The sequence below is a fragment of the Rhopalosiphum maidis genome, chromosome 2 (genome assembly GCF_003676215.2).
Source record: "Rhopalosiphum maidis isolate BTI-1 chromosome 2, ASM367621v3, whole genome shotgun sequence".
NCBI classification, from domain to species: Eukaryota; Metazoa; Arthropoda; class Insecta; order Hemiptera; family Aphididae; genus Rhopalosiphum; species Rhopalosiphum maidis.
The window spans coordinates 33,483,378-33,500,885 of NC_040878.1; the positions used below are offsets into that span (position 1 = coordinate 33,483,378).

Genomic DNA, 17,508 nt, shown 5'->3' on the forward strand with positions numbered 1-17,508 from the left:
GTATACATTATTTTTTTAATCACCGATAAAAAAAGTAAGTAATATTTTTTTTTTTCAAATATTAATTATAATATTAATTATTAGAACGATTTACGTACCTTTTGAAACTACTTTTCCAACGCTACCTAAAAGTGTCGGTAACAAAGCGGCAAGTGCAATGGATTTAATGATCTGCGCACCGATGATGACCGGAAGCAATAATTTTTTCAATCCGAACGCCAAAAAACCCAATCCAAAACCAGTCAAAAATGAATTCTTACCAAAGTTAAATCTGGCTGTAACGTGAAAATATTAATAAATCCATATCAAATACATAAAAATACAATACATAAAAATAAGGTGTACATCAATTTTTTATATCGATTATTTTTTTATACTCGCCAATATACGTATACATAAAATATTATTAGCAATAGGTACAGTATGTAAATGTATAATTTTACTACAGATGTTATAAGTTAATATATGTTGATAAGGTTACGTAATGATTTACAGAGATATATACATATTATTTTTACTACCAAAGTTAAGTATTTTAATATTCAATAAAATTAAAATAATATAATAGCACAGAGCAGCATTTTAATTCATAACAGTAAATAAAATCATATAATATAAAAGCTAAATTTCAGAACGTAAATGTCTTTAATTTAATATTTATAAATATGGTACCCATTACATAATATACCTTACCTTTAAAATGTAAAACCGTTTGTTTTAACATTATATCACTTAAAAATCATAAAACCTACGAACGCTGTATTTCTAAAATGTATACAGAAATAGTAATTGTAATAATTTTTACCAATGGTGACCACAATTTATCCTTAGCTAATCATTGTTATTTATTAGTACGTGGATAGAGTATAAATCATTTTGTAAAAGCTATACATTTTATAAGATATATTGATAATTGTGTAGTACTGTGGCACGTCTATTATATTATATAATGTATATAATATACAAACGTACAATATAGAGTTATATAAAATTCTTCTTATATTAATTGTCACCTTTAGATCTCCTATAAGTTACCTAATCTAACTCTATGTGATCACTTCTATTTGGGATATGTTAAAGAGTTGCAGCCATTTTCTTCCAAAAATGAGATACCTTATTTCTCCTCTGTTTATTCTCCTCTATTATTAAAATAAGAAATTATCACTCGCTTACAAATTTTAATAGAATTTTTTTCATTTTCTTACCAAGAATATCGTTCTATATTCGTAAACATTAAATTTTAAAATTAAAAATCATTGTATTGAGATTAGTTAAACTTTTTAAATAATTTAGAACTATAATAACTTAAAATTAAAACATAATAATACACAAATTAACGTAATTTATTTAATTACTTATAAATAATTATTATCATGAGTGTAATATATATATATGAATGTAAATAGTAAATACAATAATAATAATGTGTGTTACAATTGTATACATAATACAAATAAAATACATAATATGAATATTTAAAATATATATAATATGATCCTAATCCAATAATTTGAGTGAAAAAATATGGACCACTATAGAACAGCTAAAAAATAGGAGGAATTAATCACAGCAGATATGCTGGAGCAAGTATAATGGTATGAATTTAACTATCGATTAGATTTTGTTCGTGTAACCAAGGGAAATACCATAGCGTACACTTATTAATATCATAGTCCATTAAATATAATATCAATTATCAAATATTTATATTTTAATTGATGTATCAATTATAATTTTAAACCTAGAAACTTAAAATAAAAAACTATTTGAAACCGATTGAATCATTTTTAATAATCTTGTATATTTGTAATCTAAATTTTAATCTTACTACAACGAAGCTGTGTAAATCAATAAACCCTGGTAAGTGGTGAGATCGAACCTACGCATTTACCTGCAAATGTACACGTAGAATAGGTACGTAGACTTCGATATTTTGCGATCAAAGAACATAATTTCTTACCTCCACTTGCTGCAATTACGTTATATTTATATACATTCATAATATTTTAAAATATACGCTGTAATAAGATACCTACTTTTAAATGAGCATCGAAGAAATGTTTAAGCAAACTTTTTAGAACATTCTTTAATAATAAACGAATTATTGTTATCTGTAATTTTCAACTTTTTGGTAAATTAAAAAAAGTCAAAATATAAAAATAATTACTTCCTGCACACATAATAGTCACTAATATGAGATATTAAATTATAACGTAACATTTGTCAGCCATTAAACAAAAATCTCTGATTAAATTTGCCCACCGTTTATGATATTCAAATTATATTTCTAAAATAACCTACCTACTACCTACACCTACCTATCTACGTATATTAATTTAAAATCCGAGACACACAATAAATAATGATAAAATATATAATATTTTACTCACGCAAATGATGTTTGAAGAACGATCTTCCGGACGTCTGGAATATCTCAGCAAAGTCGACGTCCAGAACGTGCGTACCAGCGTACCGGGCCAGCCTGTCGATCAGATACTTTTCGGGATCGTGATCTCGGTCAGCCTGACTATCGGCGGTGATTTCGGCTGTATCCTCGGCGGACCGCTTGATCCGGATGCCTGGCGCTAGCTGATACGAATCAGCCGCGTCCAATAGCCTGTCTACTATATCCATCAGCTGACTCTGTGGATCGTCTGTAGTCGTATTCATATTCGTTGTTACAGCCACTGACTCTTCGGATCCTGTGACGGTTACGACGTGGCAGAGCGCAATGGCCACTACCAGAGCGGCCGCATAAGTGGACCGATTCATCACGAAGTGGCGTATATCAGTCTATCGCTATGTAAATGTTGTATCTGTTTTCGCTATCGAACGGCTAATGTGGTAGAATAGCACTGGTTAGGCCACGGATGTCGTCATATCGACGTCGACGCCGTTTGCTCGATGTCTGTAGGAAGTCGACAATGGGTGACGGACCAACGAATAAAGCCAACGACTCTATGAAGCCAAAATACTAGAATTACACCTCTTTCACTTCCATCATTATAATACATATTTTTAAAAATATAAGAGCACGCGGGAATTCGTTCCTATTTCAAAGATCACGATTTTCGATTCCTTTCGCCGCGATTTACCGATTTAAGGAGGCAGCGGCAATGAGTTCTTTGCGCATGATTATATACCTATAAGGACGTTTTAGAACAATATAATAAGCGTCGCTACGCTTGTGCGCGTATAAACTATTTCGAAAAAGAAAACTGTTTTTTGGATGATAAAACAATAATAAAGTTGTTTTGAAAAATCGATACGAAAATCACATTTATTTTAACGTCGATGGTTTATTTTTATGTTTAACGATATACAATAAATGATTGACCGTTCTGACGGTTCAAAAAACTATCATACACAGCAGACGCGTCATAATTTTTGTTTTGTCACTAGACAATTAGACAAACGATCGGAATTATAAACTTTGGAATTCGTAACGCTTTAGCAGTGGTCATATAACAATATAATAATATTATTATTAATACACATTAGAAAAAATACACACTTTTGAAGCCACAGGCCTGTACAGAATACAATTAAAGTGTCAACAGCTCATCTGCGGGTTTTCGAGTCATCAAAACGTTTTCGTATGAGTACACCTGAACATCTAAATATACACAGAGAGGTCCGTCAAGCGGATAAGGAAGTATGCGCCGCGATGTAGGACAGAGCCGCTAATTAATCCGAGTGACGCATATACCTAATAATATACGTTTAGAGAGAAATCTTACCAGCACTGCGTTATGTGCGCGCGGAGGCGCACAAATGACGGTTTTTGAAAATCACTGAACGTACATAATAATATGAATACCTGTCCGCGTTAATGTTATGCAGTATTCTTATGACCTCAAGTCCAAAATCGTAAAATCATATCATTTTTTTTTTTTTTTTTTTTTGGTTTTATAATAATATTAAATACATAGATTTGAACTTGAGACGATCAAAGCAAAACAATATACTTATACGCGTTTCGTATCCGACACGCGTCCGACAACTCAAGTTACTTTCTCGCCGTCCAGAGTAAGGTCTAGGTCAACGCCGAGACTAGGTCGCTGCAAGACCTTTCACTGGTTTTAATGCATTTGTAATAAACGTATATCTACGATGGTGGTGGAAATTATCATCAAGATTCCCAAAACAATAGCGAGAAAGATATGAGCACAAAAAAGATTTCCTATTTTTAATTGTTACCGGATATCGTTCGGTGTTAATAAACGGCCGCGGTGCGATAAACATTAACTTTCGGCGCACGTGTCTTTAGCAATAAATTCGTCCCAAAAAGTAGCTATATGTGTTTTATACGTAGTAATCGTATTTCCGGTAAATATTTTTGAGTAAAACGTTTTTATTTGTGTCCACTGCTAGCTACAAATGTTTTTAAATGTTTTATTTTTTTTAATAATTTCATACACGAAAAAGGTGATTTAAACGCGAACAACCTTTAATTTTTAAAAAAACGATACACTCCTTCATCCATGGTGATAACGATTTGTATTGATAGAACTTTTTTCACATCGACCAAAACACTAAAATTAAGTTCACTATTATGTATGATATGAATAGGTTTTTATTCTTACGATGAATGATATATATATATAGTAACCGGTAAATATTTCTGATGAAAGCGTTTTTTTTTTATATATTTATCAATAAGATTATAGGAAAACAAATAATGACCACTAAGTATTATAACGGCGTTTATAAAACATAATATAGAATAGGTATATTTTAATTTATAATTATTATTATACAATTCGAACTGATCAAAAAACAAATATTAAGTATGTACATTATTATTTATTATACACGAAATAAATATAATGTTTAAATTAATAATTTTATTGGAAGGAATATAATAAATTAATAATTATATCTATTATATACGCATTTTTACGTGTTTTTATATTTTTATAAACATGTAGTTATTAGTGCGTAAATTTCATATTTTATCATTACAGATAATTTTTTTATAGGTTATTTAATTTTAATATAATAATATACATAGTTTACAAACAAAACGTATACAATATGATACAAAATACCTCTTTTGAACCTATTTACTATACTTTTCACGTCATTATTGAATCTACGTAATAGTATCGATTAAGTTTAATATTATCAAAGTATATTACATGTAGTCTAAAAAAAAATATGTAAAAAAAAAAAAATACCTATACTCGTTGTTTATTTCATTACGTTTCCAACATAACATCATAATTACGACTCGATATTTATAACAGTATTAGGTTATAAATTTTGAAGTAATGATTTATGGAAGAGTTCAATAGATGAACTTGAAATCTAACATGTTTGAATTCCGTAACATCTATAATTTGACAGCTCGAACATACCCCAAACCTGGTCTGACCATTTACACTTATGTATTATGATAATATTGTAAATCGTAACAGATCTTACATTACATATACTCGAATTATGCTTAAAATTCATCGGCTAAATTACCACATATTAATTTAAAATTACAAAATTGAATAACTGTTAAATCAATGTACAAACTGATAAAACTAGAAAAACGCGTTTTTGTCAGAACTCATGACTGGTTCAACCGTTGGTGACCTTTTTGCATGTAATTTCTACCGTTATAAGATTAATCGCCCGTAAAAAAAGTGTACGTCAATACTTACACCAATTAAGTTAAAAAACAAATATATTGGTGAATATTATTCACCAAAAATTCGCATAAGAAGTCAAATTTATTACGGTTGTGATACCTTCCAAATTCCAAGAACATGTACCTTTTGTAGTTTTGTTGGCATTTATTTTAATTTTACAGTTTAGAGGGGTAGTTACAAATTATAACATTATGCAATATTTGATTTGATTTACATTATGATATGTTAACTGAGCTGCTGCAAATTTTGTTGCATTATTTTCGTAAAAAAGTGTTGTGTTTTTGGTTATTTTTATAGTGTGGAGCTTTTGAAATGATAAAACTTTTCAGTATTTAAATTGCCACTTTTACAGACTTCAAAAGACTCTGTTTCCGACATGCAAGATTTAATCTTTATTCCATTCATCGATGTATATCTATTTTACCTCGAAGCTATAATGTCATAATAATAAATGTAATTGTATTATAATATATTATATATTAATATAAACAACGAATTGAGATTAGGAACTTTGGATAAAAATTTAAAATCGGGGTTCTTAGAATTATAACACAAAGATACAATATAAACCGTTGGAATTTAAAATTTCCTGTTGTCGACATCTAAATACTAGCTTACATAATATTTATAACTATAACGTCAGGTTTATATTTTTATTAAAGGTGGTTATTATGCGAATGCATTATCATTTTTTTTTTATTTTTCACAAGACTCGCTGCATCAAATAACGCGTTAAACTAGTTTTGGTGGTATGGCGTTTTTATTTTAAATTTTCCGTTAGTCTTTTGGCTTTGAACCACATACATATAAAAGATAAATATACAGATAGTGGCGTAATAGGATGCACGACCAACTATATTATTTTTACAGTATATGTATTATACAGGATGATCCGCCAGTCAATCTCACCCTCAATTTTTCATTTGAAATTTAATTTGTTCAAAATCTGATTTTTTATTTAATAATTATATATTTCAAATTTTTAAGGAGTATCTTTTAGCAATACAAACTTCTGTTTTTCAAATGAGAACTCATCTATTTTTACTGTAAATTATTTAGTGGAAAACTTTTTTGAAAATATTAATTATGTATACTTAACTGCACTTAATTCATCAAAAAAAAGATGATTAATTTTTCAATTATTAAAATGTCTACACTTAAGATATTAGTCCTTAAATATATAAAGTAAATTTTATAATGGACCCATTATTTATTATATTTGGACCATTTTTACTTATTACTTACTAAAATAATAAATTATCCATATCATCATAAGCTCACATGTGCTACGTGTTCTGATGTCATACACCAATAATATTATACATAATAGAAGATACTGCAACGTAGGCATAAACATTAGAATAGCGACCACCGATATTTAGAATAACATAACACGGAATTAGAATACTACGACCTAGAAACAAACATACTACCAAATAATGTGAGGAAGGCAGCCATCGTACCGAAACGGTGTTTTGTTAGGTCTAAAAACAATAATAATAAAATCCACTATTGACTCTAACCCTCAGCACGGGGAGATGAACAAATCCCGCGGTGCGTTAACCTAACCCAACCATAGATCTACAATTATGTATTATAAACATAATTTTAATCATATTGCCAGTTCTGGGAACTCAGATACAGCGATTGCGGTTGACCACCTATGCGTGGATAGATAGTCACCGGACGTCATATCGGAATCCATCATCGCACGTGCATCCTGAAATGCTTAATAGTATATGAACGAATGACAGACTTAGGAATAGGCCAGAGGATACATGTGTAGTAGGTTGGGGGACACTGACTATATAAGGGGGCCCTGGAGAGGACTCCTGCAGACGTGATTTACCAGAGTTAGCGCAAGTACCTTCACGTCAATTTCAATTAATTTAATAAACAACACTTAGAAATATTTCGACACGACTTGTAATTTCAACGACCAGTTGCTGGCCCACTACACATATCTTTCAAACCCATTATCACAGATCTATTATTATTAAAAAGTTAAGAAGTTACTCATTTGAATATTGATTTTTACACATAAAAATGTTCCGCCAAATTCACAGTAAAAAGGGGACTCTTATTTGAAAAAAAAAAAGAAGTTATTATTTCCTTAATGTGCTTAATATATGTATTTCAAAATTTCAAAAAATTAAATTTCAATTTCGAATAACTGTATTATTTAAGAAAAAGAGGTACGCATGCTTATAATAAACCACTCTGTATATTAATATAATATCATTAATATACCGTACATTCTTTACATTTAAATGCGTGGTTATAAAACAATAATTTTTATGATCGTCAGATGAATCGCAAAACTGCTACATTACTGGTTCAGTTTCGATTGACGTAATATTATATTATCTCCTGAAATACATGGAATTTTAAATTTAGTAGGTATTATAATGTAATATGCAACCATTGCACCCGGCCACAACGGTAACCGTTAAACCACCACCACGGCAGCTGTATATAAATATATTATATACTATATCGTATAATATAGTGTTAAAACAGTTTATTATTGAGTATTCATGTTTTTCTGGTTTTGGTCAGCGAGAATACGTATAATGACGACCATTAAAATAAAACAGGGGTACTAGTCACCAGTTTGAATCTTTCGGACGAACATTGACCTTGATCGTTATTTATCTGGTTTTCGCTGATTACGCCATGCGTTCGGTTTACCCACACTCATAGGTGTAGGGTGATTAAATATATTTAGAGCGGGGCTGAAGCCTCGCTATACATTTTTAACGTACCATCTCGTAGGAGGCTCCCATTAGCTCAACAAATAATTCTGGGGGACTAATATTCACATTAGAGGGATAAGTCCACCCAAGCCACCCCCACATATACGCCTATGTTTACACAAATTCTTCAAGAAAAAAAACCTCAATGTGAACACCACTCTGGTAGCTTTAGGTGGCGTCATACACATTATGTTATATTGTAGAGATAAATATTACACTGTATAACATATCGTGCACGTGATCGGAAAAATATATGGATCGTAGAACGCTAAATGATAAAATATAATGATAACTATTACTATATAGTATATACTATACTGAAATAGGGGAAAGTATTACGATTTTTCTCATGTGCAGGAATAAAACGATTACACGTTAAAGCGTATCTATCAAACGAGTTTATCGAGTGTACCGTAACTCTTAATTGGTAGCACGAATTATACATGCGAATAAGTTAAGACTGCTGCGATCATATGCATTCAACTCGGTGGATTATCCATTTTGACCGCTGTGACGTGTAAATTACTATACGTATTTGTACGTAATTATCACTTAACAGTATTATGCAAAGGAATTGCCGCTCGTCAGTAAAATAATAATTATTATAATTTATTAATACTCATACATACTCGTATATATACATATATCACTGTGATCAATCAAATATCAATTAATTGTTGATGTACAATATTAAAATATTAAATTTATATAAGAAGCTATACACTATATATATATGCATATTGTATACGACAAATATTATCACTATTTTACACTATTATAAACAATAATAATTATTATTATTAGGCAGAATATTTATGAGCACAAATGTACTGTATAATATGCACTTTTTATTCCCGTATTAAGGTTATTTAACCTTACATATAAAAAATGCCTAAAAAAATAAAATAAAATTATATTTTCACCTGTGTAACTACGATTTTTATATAATCTTACACTGTATTAACTGAACATACGTTCTTTATTTTACTGACACTTTTCTAATACTCTTCTTTCGTAAAGAAGTGTTCGCAAACGAAATAAGACATACAACAATATCGAAACATAATAACTATGTAGACATTAGTCATTAGTCATTACTTATTACGTTAATATCATAGTACCTACGTGCCACTCGGAATCAAAAATAGTGATTCATGATTTTTGAAACATTTTTAACTGTCACTTTAACAATACAAAGGTAAAAAAAAAACATTACCATAATTTAGACTCAAAACTTTGGAAATTTAGTGTCTAGAAACACTCTAAAATCATCTATTTAATCACGTTTTTTGCGTTAGGGAGTTGGTTTTTTTATTGTGATCGGAATATATACTTTTATATATTATCATATATAACAATATATATTATAAGTAAATATTTAGTTAATATAATATTATTGTTATGATTTAAATTTTTTTAGATAAGTATAGATTTTAAATTTGTAAGTAAATAAAAAAAAGATAAATCAAAATTATACCAAGATACCTAATAATAAATTTAACTTTACCTATGATTATTAAAACTGTTATGAATTAAAATATTTCAAACAATTTTTAAGCAAAAGCTCTTTGAACACACCGAGTTCTTATTTATCAATATAAACATGCTTAATATTCCGTATTACTTTTAAAGAAAACCGGCTGAATTGTCGTGATTTGAATTAAAATGCATTCGTGTGTAAACACCAGACACACCTAAAAACAAACACGCCCAAGTGACAGATGATATTTGTGGCTGACTTTAAACTTTCGATTAAGTTCGATCAGTTCAACCAATTGTATTGTATTAATCACGACTGTTTAGTTTTTAAATTTTAATGCGAAGATAAAACTATTAAAATACAGTTGTTTAATCTATACTCTTAGCTTTATAGCACATTATAAAATTAATATGTCCACCTAAGGTAAATACGTGTGAACGCTCCAATTTGTGTTTACGTCATTAACTACTAAACTAAACTGTTTTAATATTGTTATATAAGATTTTGCATGAAAATACTCGATCTATCTAATGTAAGTATACTAGATATATCAGTTCATTCATAAAACTATGAAATATTATAAAGATGGTCGATATAATAATTTTATAGTACTTGGGCCAGTGCGTATTATAATACCTATAATAATAGTTATCTACCGGACATCTTGATAAGGAGAAAGTATGACAATTTTCTAATTACAGGATGCAGCTTCAGATTATATATATTATGAATAATTTGTGATCGAGATGAACTTTATAATATACATATTACATATAACGTAAAAATATAGTAGGAAATGAATGATGATCATTGATCACTTTACAGTGGTCGGTGTTTCAAATCTCAGATTTCGAGTTCCGGAACTACGAAGTAGGAATACCATCATAAATGGGCGTATATATAATGTCCGTGTGTATCAAAAAAAAAAAAACGAAAAACATGTATAAACGAGTAAAAAACGGACATAAAAAAACTAATTTAAAATATTTTTAAATTAAAAAAATAAAATGCTTAACAAAAACCATAAAATGATAACGTCAATAAAACGTTTTGAAATGGCAAAATCAGTCTCTAATATTTTAACACGTTAAAAATTATCATCAACACGTCAAAGTAATAAAATAATATTTTTCTAAATTCTTCTAGATATAGGAAAATATTAAAAGCTCAAGTCCAAAAATTGAGTGACTTGAATACAAAATAAAATACACTTATTGTGTATACTTGTGTAGTTGTGTACTTGGGCGTCCTACAATTAAATGAATTAATCAATTCAATGAGTATCTAAATTATAATGAGACTATTATGAAATTATATTCAAATTATTAATATTAGAGCTATTATACATAAAATTTCTACAAACTTTTAGTATTTTATTGGCGTTATTTTATATATATATAAAAAAAAAATACATTTTCATCTTTTATTTGATACATTTTACATTTGATAATGCAAAAACCACACGTAAACTAAGAATTTTCAAATAAATCCATAATCAACACATTTATTAAAAAAAAAATTAGAATGTTTAATGGAATTACTGGATATTGTATAATATTAAATAATATACATTTGTCATATTATAATATTATATCATCGATTTTTTAAAAAAAAGATATTAAAGGGTTTATGCGGGAGTTAGTAGTTACTTTGTTAATTTTTTATTAAGGTTAATAATAAAGGTTAGTCTAAGATACTATTTACACTAACACACTAATATTATACTCTCTCATTCGAAATTCTTGAACACTCTCCTGCCCAATATCCATAAACTTATATCCATGGGAGAAATCAGTCGAGACGATATATACAGGCTGAACACAATATTATAATAAACTGTGTCGCTCCGATCAGTATGAAAACCCGTCCAGCGAGTATAATATACATTTAACATGACGAAATAGATTTTTGTCCAGGAACGAAAATTCAATGAACGTAGTTGCCAGGTAAGCATCGAATATGTCAAGTACCAACCAGTTCCATCCGACCATTTTTAATACACATATATATATATGATAACGACGAGTTCCTGTAGGACAACTGGTCAAAATATCTCTAAAAAAATGTTTAAATGTCTCATAAAAAATATCTTTAATATAAATAATGTATGTATAATAATAGTATTATATATTTCTGCCTCTCAATTACTTAAAACTGTTATACATTTCCAAACCCTATAATGACTGTAGGTCTGTATAGTGAAGTGCATGATATCCCTACTCTTTCAACATTTTTTTCCCGTATATTAGGAGATAATATTTTTACTCGAGAGTTTAGACATTATTTTCATGGGAAATATTGCACGTGGAATATTTTGACTGGAGTTTTTTTACCGACAACCAATTCCCGCAGCAATAGCAAAATCTTCTTCGGATATGGCGGCGGAAACTCGTTTGTCATCTAAACATTCTAAACTAACAAATACTATATAGTAATAGTATGACTGTATAGAAAATATGCACTGAACAACTTAGCTGGACTAGCTCCGCCGGAAGAGAGCCTCTCCCTCGGCCGCGGTTCAAACTGGTCGGTATTTTCAGGTCATCGTCGGTTTGTTTGTTTGTTTGGCTTATCATTAATATTATCATTCTCGAAGGCGTAAAAAATAAAATTACTAGAAAAATTTTCCTGCGTGACAGTTCGTCGTCATATTACAATAAAAGAGGTACAAAGCAGGCGTGCATTCGTAGCGAGTATTGTATAATAGTAGTATATGTATAGTATAGTTTAAGTACATTTTACAGAAAGTTTTTTTCTCAAATTGCAAACGATAATAAAATTTATAAAAGTTAAATTGTCAAATTTCAAAACTTTTTTCATACTTATAATACATTTTTTATTTTGCAATTCGAATCATTGTAAAATTAAAATATATTTTAATATATTACTTTTAACATTAAAAAACAATCAATTTAAGCTCGTTTACCTAATTGGATTTAATCCGTATATAATTTTATAGTTGCAGTCGAACTCTGGCCAAAACCCAACTATTCAAATCGAAAAGAATAGGTCATAATGAACCGACTTAGAATTGGCCACACGAGAGTCACACATGGATACCTAATGGACAAAACCGAACCTCCGACATGCCGTTCTTTCAATTTATCAATCACAATCAAACACATTCTCATCCATTGCCAAATCTGCACAGAGGCCAGAAAAGAATAAAAATTACCAAACAATCTATACGAAACTATATAGAACCCCTATGCTGACACACAAAAAAAAAATTGAAATGTACAACTTAATTTAACTTATATTAATATTTTTAAGCATCATTGTAAAAACTCCTTAATGTACATAATTATAAAATCAAATTGTAAGCTAATAACCATGATGTTGATTATGTAATAATAATAATAATAAAAAAAATGATAGTTGTGAAAATTACATTTCATTATGTAAAATGTTTATCTTTCATTATAAAAATAAACCCAATAATGTTTTCTTTAATATTAAATAGTACTTATTTGCATCAATATGACTGTACATAATATAAAATATATTAAACAGTTTATCGGAATACACGTTATAATAAATTATAATAATAGTACACTTAATATTATATTCCTATTGAATTTTAATTTTTGGATATAATACTAGTAAAATAATAATTTTAAAATCAAGTGTTACGTACACGGCTTAACATATCAGAAATGTCGTCTATATAATATACATTTCATCGTATTCCCAACATTATTATAATATTAATGTCCAATAATAATCTGTATAGAACTACAGACTATTTTAATTTTTAATTCGAAAAAAGTTCTATAAATGTAGTAGGTATCTATATTTAATCATTATGAATATAATTAATTTAACAACAAAAAAAACTGCTTCAGTATATTATAGACATGTTGCCATTAAAATTCATACTATTGAGACTATATTCTCGTTTGAATTGTCTTCGATATTTCTTTGCGTCTACTCAAGGTCTCAAGGATAATATTACTTTACGGAGTACAGCCACATATGCATACTGACCTGCGCAATTTCCATAGAAAAATGGTTGACGTCGAAAGCGAGCCTTAAATATTTATTATTATAATAAAACTGTTTTATAGAAAGGTTAAAAAAATTTCTCTCGAAAAGACTAGTATAATTTAACAATCGACTCTCGATAAGTATATAATACTACCTATATATTATAATAATCGAGACTTGTATATAAATATAGGTCAAGGTCGCGAAGGCACGGGGATGTTCGCATCGTTCGATGTAATAAAAATAACCACCTAAAGTCAATTTTGGATCATGAACGAACACGATATAGTACAATAATTTCAATTTATAGTTTATTTATAGACATATATTATATTCGTCATCACTCGCCGCGGTCGTGATTAATTAGAGTAGGAAACGTTGCGTAAATGGCGCGTGTAGGTATACTGTGTAGGTACATACATAGAAAGTCCACGCACGGTTGTCAGCACGAGACTGAATATTATTGTGGATGGCAGCATAACGATATAATCGTCATAAATGTGCTCTCAAAGCCCGGCGAAGATAAATCGTTAAACGTGTTAATTAGGCCAAACAATACATACACACTACGTGTGTGCGCGAACCATACAGGGTTGTTTTTTATGTTTATATCACATTAATAAACAACTCAAAAGGTATAACTACTACTATGACCAATATAATATTAAAATACCTCATAGAAGTCTCCAAGGTTCGCGAAGCCCAGGGAAAAAATAATTGAGAAATCTAGGATACCTAAATATATTTCTATTGATTGCAAGAACTCTTAAAATGGTCGATGGTTATTACCCAATACCCATCCTTCATATTTATTGTTATAATATAATATAATTGATTATAAATTATCAAACTTCAGAATAACTGTCCATTTTTTGGAAAAAAAAACAGCGAAAAATTGTTGAATTACACCTCAAAATTCATAGTTGCTGATAAAAACCATATCATGATAACTTAAAGAATATGAATTAAGTATATGTAATGAAAGAAGATCTATAGAGTTTTCTGCAAGTAATACTTTACCTCATTGTTTTGTCCTACCAAATTTACACTATTACCATAGTATACTTCATCGCAACAAACTATTTACTTATGATAATACATATTTAATATATATTATATTATCGTTACTTTATCTCTAAGAAATACCGTCATTGTTTATCTAAAGAAATTCCGTTGGTATAGGTTAGATCTAAAAAACGAAGATTTTAAGCGGTAGAAATATCATCCAGCATACAATATTGTACAAGTATAATGTTTCAAATAAAACGAAAACGTAGGTTTTCAGTTTACCCGTGACAACCACGATTGTGAGTACGCGTATTAATTATTCGATTTTTGCACGGTTTTTATTGAAGCACAGCTCTGGAACTTTACGGATTGGCGTCCTTACACGGTATTAAATTTATTTAACGTCACCGCTGAGTTATATTATACTTATACATGGTTGATTTACCACGAATCGTGATATTAAATTATAAGAAATTAATAATTATAAATCGATAAAATGTTATGATTATTATTCACTTATACACGCAAACTAATTTAAATCGTTAACGGATGTATTGACCGCAATCCACTACGTATAATTTGATATTTGCTATATGTTTATAAGGAAACCGCACCGAACCGAAACTAAACGATTGGTTATATTACTAAAAGTTATTTTATTATTATTTATTAACATGAGCAATATAAAGATCCTATTTAATACGTATGTCGTGTGACTTATGTCCACATTTAATAAGTTATAACTTATGTATAATGTCTGTGCTGTATCCCGAAGTATTTCCAAATGCATATACTAAGTTTCAAAAGCCAAACTGTAATTTTATTATTTTCGATAAACTTTTTTATATGTTCTACTATTATTGATTGCACTTTCTAATTTAACGATATAACATGATAGTGCGCAATTTTCAATTCTATTAAAACCCGGGAAGATATTATTATTAGTATTATATTATGTATATTTTACAACTGCGTCAGGCAGCACAGTATAAAATATATAATGTCACTATATTATATGAAAAATGCTACCTATATAGATAACAAAACATGAGTATATTTTGTACGATAAATCGCTATAAAATATTTATTAAGAATAAATGAGTTATATTTTATAATATTTGTTTAATATTATTTTATTGAATTAATAAATGTCTCATAAAATGTATATTTCTGATGAAATGATTTTTACCTAAATTAAATGTATATCTCTTGTGTTTATTAAGGTAAAAAAATGTTTTATAATCGACTGTAATATCCGTTAGAAAATATATAACATGATTCAGTACTTATTGTATGTTATAAGTATATACAAATATACATGTATATGTGATTTGAAACCAATACACTTTCTAAAACCCTTCCAGATGCGCGTGTATATTATAATATTTGTGGTTTGACATTCACCCACATGACGATGTTCGGGTTGACCAAACTCAAACTGGACGTAAAAGAAAAATGCGCATTTACAACTTGTCACATCGCCAAGTCAAACTTTAACTAAAAGTATACAATACGTATAAATATTATTATTACTATCATCAACGATGTAAAAATTAATGTTAATTTACTATAAAATTGATCTATGTGGTATATGCGTCCTATAAAGTTATACACATCCAAAGCATCACACATAAAAAGTATGAATAAAATTAAACAGTTGAGAAAATCATAAATTTATAATAATAAATCAATGTACTAAGTATTAAAAAACCCTCGAATCGATTAATCTCTTGTGGATAGTACTGCACAGCTTCGTCTGTACCTACTATGAATTATGATAATCTGTAGACTGTAATACTATATTGCCGCTGCAGTTGATTGGGACGCGTGTGTGAAAATTTAACCGATAAAATATAATAAAAAAGCTAAAATCTCAGGACTTGGTAGGTACATAGATAATATGAGGAATAAAGGACACAAATCCACGTACTAACGGTACGCATATATATTTTAATAATGAACACATCAGCATTATGTATATTAAATAGACTCACCACGTGTAAAATGATAGGTGTAGTGTAATATCTACTGAGGATATTGAAGTAATGGGTATGCACGTCTGGAACAAATGTCGCTGACACTTGATCGGAAGTCTACAGTACGCTGCTTCGTGGATCCTGGATGTTGGATTTTCGGAACGCACTCAGAGGGATGTTATCAAATCAAACTATCGTGTCGACGAAAAAAAAATGAAAACTAATATAGTTATGAAATTATACTATTAACTATATCGAAAACGCTAACAGATCGTTGCAGTCCACTAATCCACTATACGATACTACGACGAGAATATGTGGTTTCGATAAGTTTTTAATTTACGATTTTATAGGTAGATGGTTATATTTTACGTGCGCGTGTGAATACAAAGACGAATAAACAACGTGTGGTGCTGTTGACGACTGACCGGCGTGTGTTGAGGCGGAAACAACGAGACTGTGGAGACGGCCGGCCGGCGAGGTGCCCTCCTCTAGTAAGACGGTCGGCCCGTGTATTCGTGCCCATACATATGTACAATAATATATATGTAATAATAAAAATTAATTCAATATACGATCGCGGTAAAAGCATCTTTCCTGCGATGATGATGACCTTAACAAGGTGACATGAGAAATGCCTGTTCCACCATCACCGTTTT

At 29.4% G+C, this 17,508-nt stretch overlaps 1 protein-coding gene across 1 annotated transcript in view; it reads right to left on the reverse strand.

Annotated features, from left to right (window-relative positions):
- Nucleotides 1-17,286, reverse strand: part of LOC113554558 — a 33,578-nt gene extending 16,292 nt beyond the window's left edge. The window contains exons 1-3 of the mRNA XM_026958451.1: nucleotides 16,868-17,286; nucleotides 2,391-2,958; nucleotides 99-275 (exon numbers count right to left, since the gene is read on the reverse strand). Of these exons, the coding sequence (XP_026814252.1) occupies nucleotides 99-275; nucleotides 2,391-2,772 (559 nt within the window). The 5' untranslated portion in view covers nucleotides 2,773-2,958; nucleotides 16,868-17,286. The remainder of the gene's footprint in view (nucleotides 1-98; nucleotides 276-2,390; nucleotides 2,959-16,867) is intronic.
- Between the last annotated feature and the right edge of the window lie 222 nt (nucleotides 17,287-17,508).